The 17,597-nt window shown below is 38.1% G+C and overlaps 1 protein-coding gene and 1 pseudogene across 7 annotated transcripts in view; both read right to left on the bottom strand.

Moving 5' to 3' along the window:
* The window catches only part of RAD50 (RAD50 double strand break repair protein), a 227,678-nt gene that overhangs the window by 80,235 nt on the left and 129,846 nt on the right, over positions 1–17,597 (bottom strand). For 5 of the 7 annotated variants that reach the window (XR_004380297.1, XM_032837574.1, XM_032837576.1 and 2 more), the window contains one exon: positions 17,073–17,156. The exons of the other annotated variants lie outside the window; for them this stretch is intronic. Coding sequence is in view for 4 of the 5 variants with exons in the window: in XM_032837574.1 (XP_032693465.1) it covers positions 17,073–17,156 (84 nt within the window). In the remaining variant the exon portion in view is untranslated. The remainder of the gene's footprint in view (positions 1–17,072; positions 17,157–17,597) is intronic. 7 annotated transcript variants of the gene reach the window in all.
* On the bottom strand, positions 14,646–14,794 carry LOC116855240 (annotated as a pseudogene).

Raw genomic sequence — 17,597 nt, 5'->3', positions numbered from 1 at the left:
AAATGTCTAAGCTACCTAAAGCAATCTTCACATTTAATGCAATCCCTATCAAAGTCCCATTCATTTTTTTCAAATAAATGGAACAAATAATCCTAAAATTTATATGGAACCAGAAAAAACCTCGAATAGCCAGAGGAATGATGAAAAAGAAAGCCAAAGTTGGTGGCATCACCATTCCAGACTTCAAGCTCTATTACAAAGCTGTCATCATCAAGACAGTATGGTACTGACACAAAAACAGACACATAGATCAATGGAACAGAACAGAGATCCCAGAAATAGACCCTCAACTCTATGGTCAACTAATCTTCAACAAAGCAGGAAAGAATGTCCAATGGAAAAAAGACAATCTCTTCAACAAATGGTGTTGGGAAAATTGGACAGCCACTGCATAAAATTGAAACTGGACCATTTCCTTACACCACACACAAAAATAGACTCAAAATGGATGGACCTCAATGTGAGAAAGGAATCCATCAAAATTCTTGAGGAGAACACAGGCAGCAACCTCTTTGACCTCAGCCACAGCAACTTCTTCCTAGGAACATCGCCAAAGGCAAGGGAAGCAAGGGCAAAAATGAAATATTGGGACTTCATCAAGATCAAAAGCTTTTGTACAGCAAAGGAAACAGTTAACAAAACCAAAAGACAACTGACAGAATGGGAGAAGATATTTGCAAACGACATATCAGATAAAGGGCTAGTATCCAAAATCTATAAAGAGCTTATCAAACTCAACCCCCAAAGAAAAATAATCCAATCAAGAAATGGGCGGAGGACATGAACAGACATTTCTGCAAAGACGACATCCAGATGGCCAACAGACACATGAAAAACTGCTCCACATCACTTGGCATCAGGGAAATACAAATCAAAACCAAAACGAGATACCAACCCACACCAGTCAGAATGGCTAAAATTAACAAGCCAGGAAATGATAGATGCTGGCAAGGATGCGGAGAAAGGGGAACCCTCCTATACTGTTGGTGGGAATGCAAGCTTGTGCAACCACTCTGGAAAACAGCATGGAGGTTCCTGAAAAAGTTGAAAATAGAGCTACCCTATAACCCAGCAATCTCATTGCTGGATATTTACCCTAAAGATACAAATGTAGTGATCTGAAAGGGCATGTGCACGCAAATGTTTATAGCAGCAATGTCCACAATAGCCAAACAATGGAAAGAACCTAGATGTCCATCAACAGATGAAACGATAAAGAAGATGTGGTTTATATGTACAATGGAATACTATGAAGCCATCAAAAGAAATGAAATCTTGCCATTTGCGACGACGTGGATGGAAGTAGAGGGCATTATGCTTAGCGAAGTAAGTCAATCAGAGAAAGACGACTATCATATGATCTCTCTGATATGAGGAAGGGGAGATGCAAGGTGGAGGGGTTAGGGGTAGGAAAAGAATAAATGAAACAAGATGGGATTGGGAGGGAGACAAACCATAAGAGACTCTTAATCTCACAAAACAAACTGAGGGCTGCCAGGGGGCGGGGTAGGGAGATGGTGGTGGGGTTATGGACTTTGGGAAGGGTATGTGCTATGGTGAGTGCTGTGAAGTGTGTAAACCTGGCGATTCACAGACCTGTACCCCTGGGGCTAATAATACATTGTAAGTTAATAAAAAAATTTAAAATTTAATAAAAAAAAAAATCCCAAAAAAGAGCTCAGGACCTGATGGATTCCCTGGGTCTACCAAACATTCCAAGAAGAAATAATACCTATTCCCCTGAAGAGTTTCCAAAAATAGAAACAGAAGGAAAACTTCCAGACCCTATTTGATATCCTTGATATTTCTAGTATCAAGCATTACCTTGATCCCCAAATCAGGCAAAGACCCCATCAAAAAGGAGAATTTCAGACCAATATCCCTGATGAATATGGATGCCAAAATTCTCAACAAGATACTAGCTAATAGGATCCAACAATACATTAAAAAGATTATCTACCATGACCAGGTGGGATTTATCCCTGGGATGCAAGGGAGGCTCAACATTCGCAAATCAATCAATGTGACAGAACAAATCAATAAGAGAAAAGAATATGGTCCTCTCAATTGATGCAGAAAAAGCATTTGAGAGAATACAGTATCTGTTCCTGATTAAAACTCTTTAAAGTATAGGGACAGAGGGACCATTCCTCAACTTCATAAAATCTATCTATGAAAAACCGACAGCAAATATCATTCTTAATGGGGAAAGCTGACAGCCTTCCCAATGGATCAGGAACATGACAAAGATGCCTACTCTCACCACTCTTGTTCAACATAGGATTAGAAGTCTTAGCAACAGCAATCAGACAACAAAAAGAAATAAAAGGTATTCAAATTGGCAAAGAAGAAATCAAACTCTCACTCTTCACAGGTGACTTGATGCTTTATATGGAAAACTCAAGGACTCCACTCCCAAACTACTAGAACTCATACAAGCAATTCAGTAATGTGGCAGGCTACAAAATCAGTGCACAGACATCAGCTGCTTTCTTATACATTAACAATGAAAATATATAAAGGAAATTAGAGAATCAAGAATCAAGTCCATTTACTATAACACCAAGAACCATTAAGATACCTTGGAATAAACCTAACCAAAGAGGTGAAGGATTTGTACTCAAGGAACTACAGAACACTCATGAAAGAAATTGAAGAAGACACAAAAAGAGGGAAAAGCATTCCATGCTCATGGATTGGAAGAATAAACATTGTTAAAATGTCTATACTGCCTAGAGCAATCTATACTTTCAATGCCATCTCAATCAAAATTCCACCGGCATTTTTCAAAGTGCTGGAACAAACAATCCTAAAATTTGTATGGAACCAGAAATATCCCAAATTGCTAAGGAAATGTTGAAAAAGAAAAACCTGGGGGCTTCATGTTGCCTGATTTCAAGCTTTACTACAAAGCTATGATCACCAAGACAGCATGCATGGTACTGGCACAAAAATAGACACACAGACCAATGGAACAGAGTATAGAGTCCAGATATGGACCCTCAATTCTATGGCCAAATAATCTTCAACAAAGCAGGGAAAAATATTCAGTGGAAAAAAGACAGTCTCTTCAATAAATGGGGCTGGGAAAATTGGACAGCTATATATAGAAGAATGAAACTCAACCATTCTTACACTGTTCACAACGATAAACTCGAAATGGATAAAAGACCTCAACGTGAAGCAGGAATCTATCAAAATCCTAGAGAAGAACATAGGCAGTAACCTCTTTGACACTGAACACAGCAACTTCTTTCAAGACATGTCTCCAAAGGCAAAGGAAACAAAAGCGAAAATGAACTTCTGGGGCTTCATCAAGATGAAAAGCTTCTGCACAGCAAAGGAAACAGTCAACCAAACAAAGAGGTAGCCCACAGCATGGGAGAAGATATTCAAAAATGACACTACAGACAAAGGGCTGATATCCAAGATCTATAAAGAACTCCTCAAACTCAACACCCCAAAAAACAGATAATCATGTCAAAAATGGGCAGAAGACATGAACAGACTCTCCAAAGAAGACATACAAATGACTAACAGACACATGAAAAAATGGTTCATCATTAGCCATCAGGGAAATTGAAATTAAAACATCACTGAGATACTATCTTACACCAGTTAGAATGGCCAAAATTATCAGGACAGGAAACAACAAGTGTTGAAGAGGATGTGGAGAAAGGGGAACCCTCTTACACTGTTGGTGGGAATGCACGTTGGCGCAGCCACTTTGGAAAACAGTGTGGAGATTCCTTAAGAAATTAGAAATAGAGCTACCCTACAACCCTGCAATTGCACTATTGGGTATTTACCCCAAAGATACAAATGTAGTGAAAAGAAGGGCCATATGTACCCCAATGTTCATAGCAGCAATGGCCATAACTGCCAAACTGTGGAAAGAGCCAAGACGCCCCTCAACAGACCAATGGATAAAGAAGATATGGTCCATATCTACAATGGAGTATTATGCCTCCATCAGTAAGGACGAATACCCAACTCTTTTATCAACATGGACGGGACTGGAGATCTAGATTATGATGAGTGAAGTAAGTCAAGCAGAGAAAGTCCATTATAACATGGTTTCACTTACTTGTGGAGCATAAGGAATAACATGGAGGACATTAGGAGACGGAAAGGAAAAGTGAATGGGGGAAATCAGAGGGGGAGACAAAGCATAAGAGACTATGGACTCTGAGAAACAAACTGAGGGTTTGGGAAGGGAGGGGGTTAGGGGGATGGGTTAGCCTGGTGGTGGGTATTACATGGAGCACTGGGTGTGGTACATAAACAATGTATCTTGGAATGCTAAAAAAAAAAAAAAGATTCTACTATAAGGAAGGGTTTTGTCTTTTCCCATTATTTATTTTCATTTAAAAAATATCACCATAGGATAAATAAATAAATAAATAATAAATAAATAAATAATAGCACTACAGACTCCTACAGTCCTCACTTGGACTCCCAATCCCCAACCGGGATGCCCACAGTTAGGTTCTGCCTTCGTCCCACAGCTTCACCAACTGGCTTTTGTACTGAATTAATTAGGGATGAAGGAAGGTGCAGAGTTTTTACCATGAATACTGAATTTATTTTGTTTTTAATGATTTATTTGAGAGAGTGAGCTCAAGCACAAGCGGATGGAGAAGAGGAAGAGAATCTTCAAGCAGACACCCCGCTGAGCAGGGAGCCCACTGTGGAGTTAGGTCTCATGACTCATGAGATCATGACCTGAGCAGAAACCAAGAGTCAGAGGCTTAATGGATTTAGCCATGTGGGCACTTCATGAATTTAAGTATTTTTGTACTTATTGATGCTCCTATGATTTTTCTCCTTTATTCTATGATCAGTGGCAAACTACACTGATCAATTTTCAAATGTTAAACAAACCTTGCATTCCTAAGATAAACCCAACTTATTCACAGTATATTATTTCTATCTGCATATTAATGAATTTGATTGGTTACAATTTTCCTATGGAGTTTTGCATTTTTGTTCATCAGAGCTAGCTGTTTGTAGTTCTTCTGTATTGTCTTTGTCTGGTTTGGGTATCAGGGTAATATTAGCCTCATAAAATGAGTTGGGACATAATTCCTCTGCCTCTCTTTTCTGAAAGAGTTTGTAGAACTGAAATTATTTCTTCCTAAAATGTTTGGTAGAATTCAGGGAAATCATCATAAGGGCCTGAAGTTCTCATCCTGAGGGTTTTGTTTTTTCAAGATTTTATTTATTTGACAGAGAGAGAGAGATCACAAGTAGGCAGAGAGGCAGGCAGAGAGAGAGGGAAGCAGGCTCCCTGCCAAGCAGAGTCTGATGTGGGGCTTGATCCCAGGACCCTGAGATCATGACCTGAGCTGAAGGCAGAGGCTTAACCCACTGAGCCACCCAGGCGCCCCTCATCATGAGGTTTTAAACCATTAATTTCTTCAACAGGTGCATTTTTTTCTTGGGTGACCTTTAGTAGCTGGCATCCTTAACAGAATTTGACCATGATCTAAGTTGAATTACCGGCATAAAATCGCTAACAATTGTTTTTTTAAAAAACAATATTGTCTTATTACCTATATAAGGCTTATAGGATATGCAGTGATGTTGACTGTTTTACTGTGAATATTGATAATTTCTCTTCTTTTTCTTGATGTTGCTTATTAATGTTTTGTTTTGCTTTTTTTAGAACTAGCTTCCGGTTTCACTGGTTTTCTCTGTTGTCTTTGTATTCTCTTTCACTTATTTTTGCTCTCATTTTTATTTACTTTCTCCCCTTTGCATATTTTGAATTTAATTACCTTGTCTTTTTCAAGCTTCTTAAGATGGAAGCTCTCAGGTCATTAATTTTAGATAATTTTTCTTTTCTAACACTTGATTCTATAAATTTCTAAGCATTATTTAAATATACCCCATAAATTCTTCTGTTATGCTTTTATTTGAAGTATTTTCTAATTTCCCTGTGCTTTAATCCATGGGTTATTTAGAAGTGTGCTACTTAATTTGCAAACATTAGAGATTTTCCAGTTGGTTTGTTACTGATTTCTAGTTTAATTCTAGTGTACTCAGAGAACACACTCTGTAGGACTTCAATTCTTATAACTTATATACACCTGTTTATGGTCCAGAATATTTGTGAATGTTCTATGAGTGTGCTTGAAAATAATGTATATTCTGTTGTTCATTGGTGGAATGTCCTATAAATGTCAATTAGGGCTAATTTGGTTAACAGTGTTAAAATTTTCCATATCCTTACTGATTTTTTGCCTCCTTTTCCTGTTTTTCTACCCATGAGGGTGTTGAGATCTACAGCTATAGTTGTGTATGTTTATTTCTCCTCTGGTTCCATAGATTTTTGTATCTTCTGTATTGAAGCTTTACACTTAGAACTGTTATATCTTCTTGGTGAACTGATCCCTTTATGATCATAAAATGTCTCTTTTTACCCCACTAACATTGCTGGTTCTGAGTATACTGTCTGATATTAATACAGCTACTTCATATAATGTGCCACTTCAGTTGGCATATTTTAGGGTTTTTTCCCCCCATCTGTTTACTTTTAACCTATCTGTATTGTATTTAAAAACACTGCTACTCCTTTTATCTGGGTCTTTTATTTTGCATTTTTCTCATTATACTTATGTTTTCCTTTACAACTTCCTATACACTTATAAGATTGGTAATAATGTTTTTTGTTTTTTGTTTTTTTTTTTTTAAAGATTTTATTTATTTATTTGTCAGAGACAGAGGGAGAGAGAGTGAGCAAGTACAGGCAGACAGAGAGGCAGGCAGAGGCAGAGGGAGAAGCAGGCTCCCCGCCGAGCAAGGAGCCCGATGTGGGACTCGATCCCAGGACGCTGGGATCATGACCTGAGAGGAAGGCAGCCGCTTAACCAACTGAGCCACCCAGGCGTCCCTGGTAATAATGTTTTAAGGCTGTCTGCTAATTCTATCATCTCTTTCATTTTTTATCAGATTCTATGACTGAATTTTCTACTGGCTATGGGTTCCCTGCTTCTTTGCATGGTTGGTAATTTTTTACTGTGAATTTTACATTGTTAAATAAAGAATTTTGTTTTATTCCTTTAATGAGTATTGAACTTTGTGCAGGCATGCAGTTGAGTTTCTCAACATTTGATCCTTATGACCCTTTTTTTCTAAAAGACTGTAAAGGGGGATGTAGAGCAACCCTTACTCTAAGACTAATTTAGTATCGTTTCCCCTTAACCTCAAGAAACTCCTTTAACATTTCTTATGGCACAAGTGTGCTGATGAACAAGTAATTGTCATTTCCTTAAAAAAAAAAAACAAAAAACCCACAAAAAAAAACTAAAAATGTTCTCCATTTCATCTTTATTTTTTGAAGGTATTTCTGCTGGATACAGAATTTTTTTTTTTTAAAGATTTCATTTATTTATTTGATAGAGAGATCACAATCAGGCAGAGAGGCAGGCAGAGAGAGAGGAGGAAGCAGGCTCCCTGCTGAGCAGAGAGCCCGAGGTGGGGCTCGATCCCAGGACTCCGAGATCATGACCTGAGCCGAAGGCAGCGGCTTAACCCACTGAGCCACCCAGGTGCCCCTGGATACAGAATTTTAAACTGAATTTTATTCTTCAGCACTTTCAGGATATCACCTCATTATCTCTTGGCTTTGATGGTTTTTAATGACAAGTCAGTCAGTATTTCTCTCCTATGCATAATGTTTTACTTTTTCCTCAGTCTGCTAAAATCTTCTTTTTATCTTTGATTTTCAGTAGTTTGAATATAATACACAACATAAATGTGTTTACGCTATTTGTGATGTGTTAAGCTTCTTGGGTCTTTTTTCATTTTCTCTGTTGAGATTGTTCTCTACACATATGACCATGTTTCCCTTTAAACTGTTGAGCTTATGTATCCTTGTCTGCTAATTCCAAAATCTATTACCTCTAGATCTCCTTCTATGCATTTTTTTCCTCCCAGTTATGGATCACATTTGCTTCTTCATATATCCACTGATTTTTTTTTTTTTTATTACATCTTAGACTCTCAGACACTGTAGATACTACACCGAGAGTCTGGACTGTGTTGACTTCCCTTAAAAAGTGCTGACTTTCATTTTAGCAAGCAGTTAATTTACTGGAAACACACCTTGATTCTGTCAAAGCTTATTTTAGATTTGCTAAGAAGGTCCTTCTGAGGTCTCAGAAGAATGATAGGGTTCCAGAAGGCTTTCCTACTCTGGCATATCAAAACTCAAATGTCACCCAGCAGTGTGTAACCTCTACAATATCCATTCAGCTCACTGTCCCACTCCTCCACCTCAGTAGTTGATCTCTGTTAGCCCTCACTGAATCCTATCCTGGACACACACAGCTTAGTATCTAGCCAAAGATTCAACAGTCCCTTACACTGATTTCTGGTGCCCATCTCTGCAAAGCAATCCCACTCCTGTATCTTTCCCACTTCAGTAAACCCACACTTCTACCTACCTTTGTCTCATCTACCTAGCAATACCACTATTCTCTGCTGGGTTCTAATCCCATGTGTAGAAAGCTAGAATGAATGCACAATCACATCATGTATTTCTCTTTTCTCAAGATCACAGCCCTGCAGCATTTATTGCCCAATACCTAAAAACAGCTGCTTCAGTTATATGTTCCAGTTTTATAGTTGTTTATCTTGGAGCAAATCCTGAATTTTTTTTTTTTTTTGAATCACAGACCATCTTTTGTTGGCCTTTTAATAACTTTCAGGCATGAATCTAACTTTGATATTAATTCATCAAATCATTCAAAAAATGATTAAGCACAAATTTATTAAGAACTTGTAACTTTCATGTATTGTTTTAGTTCAAAAACGAATGACATTTTTTCCTTTAAAGTATGGAAGACAGGTTAAATAGAAGAGTAGAAAAAGGTGTGTCAAATATCATCTTAAGAGACATGCAGGATCCTTTGGGAACACAAAGGAGGAGCATCTAATCTACCTTAGAGAGTTCTGGGAAGGTTTTCTAAAGGAAGTGAATGTTTCAACCGAGAACTGCCAGATGGGCAGGAGTTAGCCAGATGAAAAAATTTGAGTCCCTGAACAGTTAAAGTAATTTCAGAAAGTATGGTGCAGAAAGCAGGGAAAAGTTGAGTAAAGACAGGAAATACTAGTAATTAAGAGCCTTCTAGGGGCGCCTGGGTGGCTCAGTAGGTTAAAGCCTCTGGCTTCAGCTCAGGTCATGATCCCAGGGTCCTGGGATCAAGCTCTGCATCGGGCTCTCTGCTCAGCAGGGAGCCTGTTTCCCTTCCTCTCTCTCTGCCTGCCTCTCTGCCTACCTGTGATCTCTGTCTGTCAAATAAATAAATAAAATCTTAAAAAAAAAAAAAAAGAGCCTTCTAAAACATGTTAAGGGCTTTGGACTTAAGGCAATGGAAAGTCACTGAGGGGTTTAATCAAGGGTAAATGCATGTTGCAGATATGCATTTTAGACGAATCACTTTGCCTTCACGATAAACAAACTGCTCGGAGGCAAGACAAGGACGTAGGGAGTATTCCAGGAGGAACAGGAAGTATTCCAGGAAGACAGCCTGCATAAGAGCTTCAGCACTGAGGATGGAGTTAAGGAGGGAGAAGTCACTGTCCTGGCTGTTCAAAAGCTGCAGGATTCAAAATTAATACACAGAAATCCACTGCATTTCTATACATTAATAACAAAGTAGCAGAAAGAAAAATTAAGAAAACAATTCTATTTACAATTACACCAAAAAGAATAAAATGCCCACGAATAAGTTTAACCAAGGAGGAAAAAGACCTATACTGTAAAAACTGTAAAACAATAATGAAAGAAACTGAAGATGACACAAACAAATGGAAAGATATGCCATGCTCATGGACAGGAAGAATACTATTAAAATGTCCACACTACCCAAAGCAATCTAAATATTCAATGTAATCCCTATCAAAATACCAACAGCATTTTCCACACAACTAGGACAAGTAGTCCTAAAATTTGTATGGAATCACACACAGAAGACCCTGAAAAGCCAAAGCAATCTCTGAAAGAACAAAGTAGGTAGTCTCACAATACCAAATTTCAAGAAATACTACAAAGCTGTATTAATCAAACAGGATGGTACTGGCACAAAAATAGACACACAGATCAACAGAACAGAACAGAAAGCCCAGAAATAAACCCATGCTTATATGGCCAATTACAACAATCTATAACAAAGGAAACAGGAATATACAATATGGAAAAAACAGTTTCATCAATAAATGGTGCTAGCAAAACTGGACAGTTACAAGTAAAGCAATGAAACTGGACCACTTACTTTATCCATACACAAAAATAAACTCAAAATTGACTAAAGACCTAAATGTGAGATGTGAAACCATAAAACCCCTAAAAGAAAACATAGTAATCTTGAGGACATCAGCCTCAGCAACATATTTATGAATATGTCTCTCTTCAGGTAAAGGAAAGAAAAGCAAAAATAAGCAAAATGGAATCATATCAAAATAAAAAGCTTTTGTACAGCAAGCAAACCATCAAAAGAACAAACAGGCAACCTAATGAATGGGACACAATATTTCCAAATGATATATTGGACAAGGGGTTAGTATCCAAAAACTCATACAACTCAACACCAAAAAAAATGAAATAACTGGATTAAGATATTTTCCCAAAGACACAGAGATGCCAAAAGACACATGAAAAAATGCTCCGCATTATTATCAGAGATATGCAAATCAAAACCACAAAGAGACACCACTTCACTCCAGTCTGAATGGCTAGTATCAAAAAGGCAAAAAATATTAAGTGTTGGTGAGGATGTGGAGAAGGCGAACCTTTGCGCACTGTTTGGGAGAAAAGTAAATTGGTACAACATTGTGGAAAACAGTATGGAGGCCCCTTAAATACTAAAAACAGAAATATTATATGATGTAGTAATTCCATTAGTGGGTATTTACCCCCCCAAATGAAAACATAATTTGACAAGATAAAAATGCACAGCTATGTTTTGCAACATTATTTACAATAGCCAAGATATAAAAGCAATCAAAGTGTACATCTATAGACAAACGGATAAAGATACCCACTGGGAGGAATAGGGAGGTGGTCTAGCATGGGAGGCCAAAGCAGGATGGGAAACCATCCACGTGACAACATGGATGGACAACATGGACAACAAGAGGAGTTGGAGCCCAAGCAAGGTGAGGAGGGCATTCACATGGGGTAGTATCAGTCCAGCATGAGGTGTTGGGAGCCCTACTACAGTGATGGGAAATTCGGTACAAACACCGAGATTGATCAAATAAGTAAATACATTAACAATATAGTCAATTCCTTGCTTCTGTTTTCACTCTATTTACCAGGCAATGGATTAAGTCTACTTTCCAATTTACTCAGCCCTTGATGAAATCCAACTTTCCAACTTGCTCAGTGCTTACCATTGAGCTGCTAAACTAGACAGAAGTAACACAACTATGATGACTGGTCTTCCTTCAAACTTTCACCCTCAAACCTCAAGTGACCCAGTGACACCATCCTGTAACTCTGTAACACTTCCCTAACCAACTTAGCTCTGAGCTAAAAACTACCTTACAGGGGCACCTGGGTGGCTCAGTGGGTTAAGCCTCTACCTTTGGATCAGGTCATGATCCCAGGGTCCTCTGCTCAGCAGGGAGCCTGCTTCTCCCTCTCTCTCTGCCTACTTGTGATCTCTGTCAGATAAATAAATAAAATCTTAAAAAAAAAAAAAACTACCTCACACTTTTCCAAGCCTCTATAAACCCCTTCTCCCACACTCAGCCAACAATTTAACTTTTTTTCCACTGAGAACACAGAAACAATCCAAAGACAACTTATTCTCTCACCTCTAAACTTAACAATTATGTACTGTGCCTGCCATCCTCTTAAAACCGATAAACACCTTATACTCCTATTAACTCCTTCAGTCAAGTCATGGATCCCATTTCTTCTTGCCTACTCCAGGATTTAACTCTGCTATTATCCCTTCTGCATCAATTTGTTTCCTCTGTCCAAGGTAATTTCTATCAGCCTAGAAATGCTCTATCCCAAGTATATATGCTTTAACCCATATTCATCCCACATGGGTTAAATCCTATAGTGTTTAAAAACACAAATATGGGAGTAATATGTGATAAACACCTGCAGAAATAAGCATCTGGTTAATTTATAGTTATCAACCAGAAGGGAAACAAAGCTGATGAGATGCAGACAACAGAGTTGAGATGTAAATGAGGTCAGAGAATGAATGGGAAGGACTGAGGTAGTCAAAGTTTGAAAGAAGTAGAGGAGAAAGGGGGAAAGTAGGCAAATGGAGCAATAAGAAAATCAAAATTCCTGAGAAAAACAAATGAAGACAGGTAAGAAAGACTGGTGAGGAGCAGCCAAAAAACTCAGGTGTTTAAGACAACGTAAACAGTATTAGGTGCAGGGACAAATTAAAGCAAGGAAAAGAAAAGACAGAGAAGCTGAATATGTAAGAGGAGATGAAATGGTAAGAAGAACACAGTAGGATGGGGAAATTGAGGGGATGTAGGCAATTCAGGTGAGGGGAATGACTCCCTCCATAACAGGTTTAAATGACTCAGGAGAGAAGAGCTGATGAACAACAGTGTGGGTGGGAGCTCAGAACTGGGAATGAGAGCAGCTGAAAAGCGGGTAATAAGCGAGGAAAGTTAAATGACCAAGGCCAGAAGAATGAGAGGGAGGACATAGCAGACAGCTGAGAAAAACAGCCCTAGAAAGATAAAGCATTTGCAAGGGGAATGTGTGATAGAGATTGTCAAAGATGCTAGAGCATCAGTCAACATAGAAACATCCAGAAAAACAACAAAAATATACAAGACAAAACAAAACCAGAATAGTCAACAAAACTTTTTTTTTTTTAAGATTTTATTTATTTATTTGTCAGAGAAAATGAGCACAGGCAGAGGCAGAGGGAGAAGCAGGCTCCCCGCTGAGCAAGGAGACCGATGTGGGACTTGATCCCAGGACGCTGGGATCCTGACCTGAGCCGAAGTCAGCTGCTTAACCAACTGAGCCACCCAGGCGTTCCAACAAAACTCTTCTTGATTGTGCAAACATTTTCATCTATTTCCTTCCACTCAAAGCAAATTCATAAAACAATTGTGTTTCGCTTTCTTATCTGTTTTCCCACATTACCGAAACTGGTTTTGTCAAGATGACCAATGGCCTCCATGTAGCCTAACCTTCCTGACTTGAGCTATCTACATTATTTGACACAGCTGACATCCCTTTCTTTCTTGTTAACACTTCATCTTCTTGTCTTCCAAGACCCCACCCTCCCAGTTTTCCCTATTTTACCACTTATCTTTTAGCATCTTTTGCAGGTGCCTCCTCCTTGTCCCTATTTCTACAAGTTAATGTGCTCTAGGTTAAGATTTTCTATCTTGGGACACCTTGGTGGCTTAGTTGGTGAAGCATCTGCCTTTGGCTCAGGTCATGATCTGGGAGTCCTAGGACAGAGCCCCGAATCAGGCTCCCTGCTCAGTAGGGAGCCAGCTTTTCCTTCTGCCTGCTTCTCCCATCCTTGTGCTCTCTCAAATAAATAACACCTGAAAAAAAAATCTTCCGGGGCACCTGGGTGGCTCAGTGGGTTAAAACCTCTGCCTTTGGCTCCGGCCATGATTCCAGGGTCCTGGGATCGAGCCCCACATCAGGTTCTCTGCTCAGCAGGGAGCCTGTTTCCTCCTCCAATCTCTCTCTGCCTGCCTCTCTGCCTACTTGTGATCTGTATCTGTCAAATAAATAAATAAAACCTTTAAAAAATCTTCCATCTCTTCTCTACAGTCACTCCTTATGTGATCCTATCAGGCTTTAAAGCTAATTACAGATAACTGACTATATACATCAGTGATTCCTAATTTTCTTTCTCTAGCTTGAAACTCTCTCCTGGACATAACTTCTATTTGTCTACCGGACATTTTAGATATCTAACACATTTCCCAAATTCACACGTTTAAACCAGAGCCATCCAAATTTCCTTTTCCAGAGTTTCCTCATTGTGATAAACAGCGACACTACTTTATCTGTTTTTTCAAGTCAAAAAACTTGAAGTTATGTTTGATGCTTCTTCTCTTATACACCATTATCCAAATTATCAACTCATCTGTTGGTACTACCTTTAAAATGCATCCCAAATCCAACCATTTCTCAGCATTTCTACCATTACCACCTTAATCAAAACACCAATATATCTCACCTGAATTATCTCAAAATTTCCTTTATTAGTCTCTACCCTTCTACCCTAACCACCTGCAAATAGTTTTCTCTCAGCTGCCAGACTGATTGCTTTAAAATACACACCATGCCCTTCTCCTGCATTATTTCTTCCAAAAGAGTCCTATTTAAATGAGAACAGAACCCAAGGGCTCGCAGAAACTAGTCATATCTCTCTGATTTAATTTTCTACCAGTCATCTCCTCGCCATTTTGCTCCTCCTTGTGATTCCTTGAACACATCAAGGATGCACCTACTTCTGGGACCTTGCACTTAGTATTAACACTAACTAGAATGTTACTCCCAGACTGTGAATGACACATTTTCTCTAGAATGAATATTTAAAAGATAACTCTGGTTGCCGGGGGGCGTGGGGACTTCAAAAGAATGTGGGCAGGAAAACCAGTTTGGAGACTACTAGAAAAACTCAAAGGGAAGACGAAGGTAGCTTAGACTGGGAAAGGAGCAGTGAAGATGGAAAAAAGGGACAAATGTTAGACATCTTAGCGCAATGGACGAACCTTACCTGGGAAAACCATCTTCATGGTCATGGTATCTCCCCTGCCAGGTAAATATCCATGGATATTTGAAAAAACTAATGAAGAACTGCTTATCAACTGGCAACAGGGGGAGATGAAGGAATCAATCAAAGGATGACACACCAGGTTTTGGCATGAGCAAATGTGTGAATTGTGGTATCATTAAACCAGGTAAGGAGGTAGTACCAAACTTGAGAATGTGAGAGGAATGGGGGAACAGGGAACCATGAGTTCTGTTTTGAACATGTTAAAAAGATGCCTATTAAAATTTCCAAACAAACAGATGGATATAGATATCTAGGGTTTAGGAAAGAAGTTTGGGCTAAATATATAAATCAAGAATAATATGCACATAACCAGTACTTAAAGCCATGAGAATGAATAAGATCAACCAAGAAGAGTAAGGCAAAGACAGACTCAGTAAATGAGACTAAAATATGGCCAGTGAAAAAGGAGGTATGAGATAATGGTACTATGGAAGCCAAGAGCAATGTTTTTTAAAAAGGGAGTAAGAAGCTTTATCAAATCTTCTAAGAAGTTACTGAGAATTAGTAAATGACCATTTTATCTGGCAACATGAAGATTACTGGCAGCCTTCTAACAGCAATGTTAGCAAGGGAGGGGTGGGAAAGAAAACCTGAACAGAGCAGGCAGGGGACAAAATGAGAAGCAATAAAATGAAGACGATGAGTACATACAACTCTTGTGAACTGAGCTGTAAGACTGAATGGAGGTAGTAGCCAGATGGTGATCTGGAGTAAAGGGAGAGGTTTTTGTTTGTAGACTAGAGCTACTACAGCATGCTTATATGAACGATCCTAGGATCGTTAATGAAAAGGAAATGAAAAGGAAAACACTTCCACTGACAAAAGGGACTGACTGGTTCCAGCCTCCAAGAATAGTTGGCTGCTTTTGGATAGAACAGTAAACAATTTACCTTTAATACAAGAGAAAAAAACAGTACCAATACAAACGAAGCACAGTTTGAAAGACTTGAAGACTGGAAAACAAGGTGCTTTTTATCCAATTCCTAATTTTTCAATAAATTACAAGGCAAGATCAACAACTGAGCAGAGTAGATTGCAGGTTTAAGGAAAGAGAAGGTGTGAAACAGTCATTGCAGAGGGGGCTCTGTCAATGTACTAAATGATTTTACTATCTCTAAGAGAAAAGTTTAAAAATATTTTCAATCACAGTTACCTTCAGTCATATAAAAGTGGGAACACCTTAAATGACCATCAATAGGGGGTCAAATGATAAAATATAAAATATAAATTCAGTGGATTAATTTCAGTAATTAAAACCAATGAAATAAAAGTGTGCATATATATATACATATAGCATGGCACTAAAAATTTGATTCACACAATAGTATAAAATGCTACCACTGTTTTGAAATATTTACATTTGAGTGTATTTAAATCCACACACAAGTATGTCACACAAAAAAGCCTGAGAAATATACAACAAACTATTAAGGGGGACTGGCAGGTAGCTGAGAGAAGTGTATGAAATCACTGCATATATAAAACAAGAAAAACCTGTAAGCAAAAATATGTAGTATAAAAAATCTATGTCCTTTACACTCGATAATGGTATAAACACTGTAATTCAAAGATTCGCACACAAAGACTTAAACTATGGCACATTTTAATGAAAAACTAAAAGCAATCTAAATTTAAGAAAATTATGTGACTATTAAAAATGTTCATAATAGGTTACATGTTTAAAGAAGGAAATATTTCAGATATACAAGAAGTATAAAAGATAAAATTCTAGCCAAACACCTAGATTAAGAACTTAATTTATTTGATGACATGGGGACCTTATGATAATGTTAAGTGGGGAAAAAACACAAGAATATAAAATCGGGATATGACTTTAGCTATGTAAGATTATACGTAAAAGAGAATTAAAAAAAAAACATGAAAATGTTAACAGTGGTTGTCACTGGGTGCCAAGACTGTGTGGACTTTCCTATCTTTTCATACTCTTCCATTGCCAGGTTTTCTAAATAAGCCTTATCACTTTTATAATTGCAAACATTATATTTTGGAAAAAAAAAAAAAAAAAGAAAAGAAAGTACTTAAGTTCAGGGCACCTGCGTGGCTCAGTTGGTTAACAATCTGCCTTCAGCTCAGGTGATGATCTCTAGGCCCTGGGATTGAGCCCCACATGGGGATTCGTGCTCAGCCTCTCCCTCTGCCCTTCCCCACTGCTCATTTTCTCTCCCTCAAATAAATAAATAAAATCTTAAAAAACAAACAAACAAACAAACAAAAACCCCCAAAACTTAAGTTCACTAGCACTATTACCTTGGGATCATGAACAAATGTATTTCCTTTGGTTCCAGGAGGAAAATCTCCAGTACAAATATATTTGAGACATTCAATGATGGTCTAAAAAAATAGAAAATTTTATTACTTAGTAATAAGAGAACCACAGAAGTTTATCATAAAATGTTAACTTGTTATAAAAATATTATCTACCACAAGAACTATAAAGATATAAAATTTGATACTATAAAACCTGTAGGGGCACCTGGGTGGCTCAGTGGGTTAAGATGCTGCCTTCGGCTCGGGTCATGATCCCAGGGTCCTGGGATGGAGCCCCGCATCAGGCTCTCTGCTCAGCAGGGAGCCTGCTTCCCCCCTCTCTCTGCTGCCTCTCTGCCTACTATGTGATCTCTGTCAATTAAATAAATAAAAATTAAAAAAACCTGTAATATAGATATGATTAGATGTTAAAGGATAACTGCATGGAAAAACTACTAATTAAAAAGGTATATTAAAATAAAATAATTACTTTAAAAAAAGTCCTCTATTTCCAATTAAAAATTT

The sequence above is a fragment of the Lontra canadensis genome, unplaced genomic scaffold (genome assembly GCF_010015895.1).
Source record: "Lontra canadensis isolate GAN:19392208 unplaced genomic scaffold, GSC_riverotter_1.0 scaffold99, whole genome shotgun sequence".
Lineage (NCBI taxonomy): Eukaryota > Metazoa > Chordata > Mammalia > Carnivora > Mustelidae > Lontra > Lontra canadensis.
The sequence above is the reverse complement of the archived record's forward strand: the minus strand, read 5'-3'. Positions and strand labels throughout refer to the sequence as shown.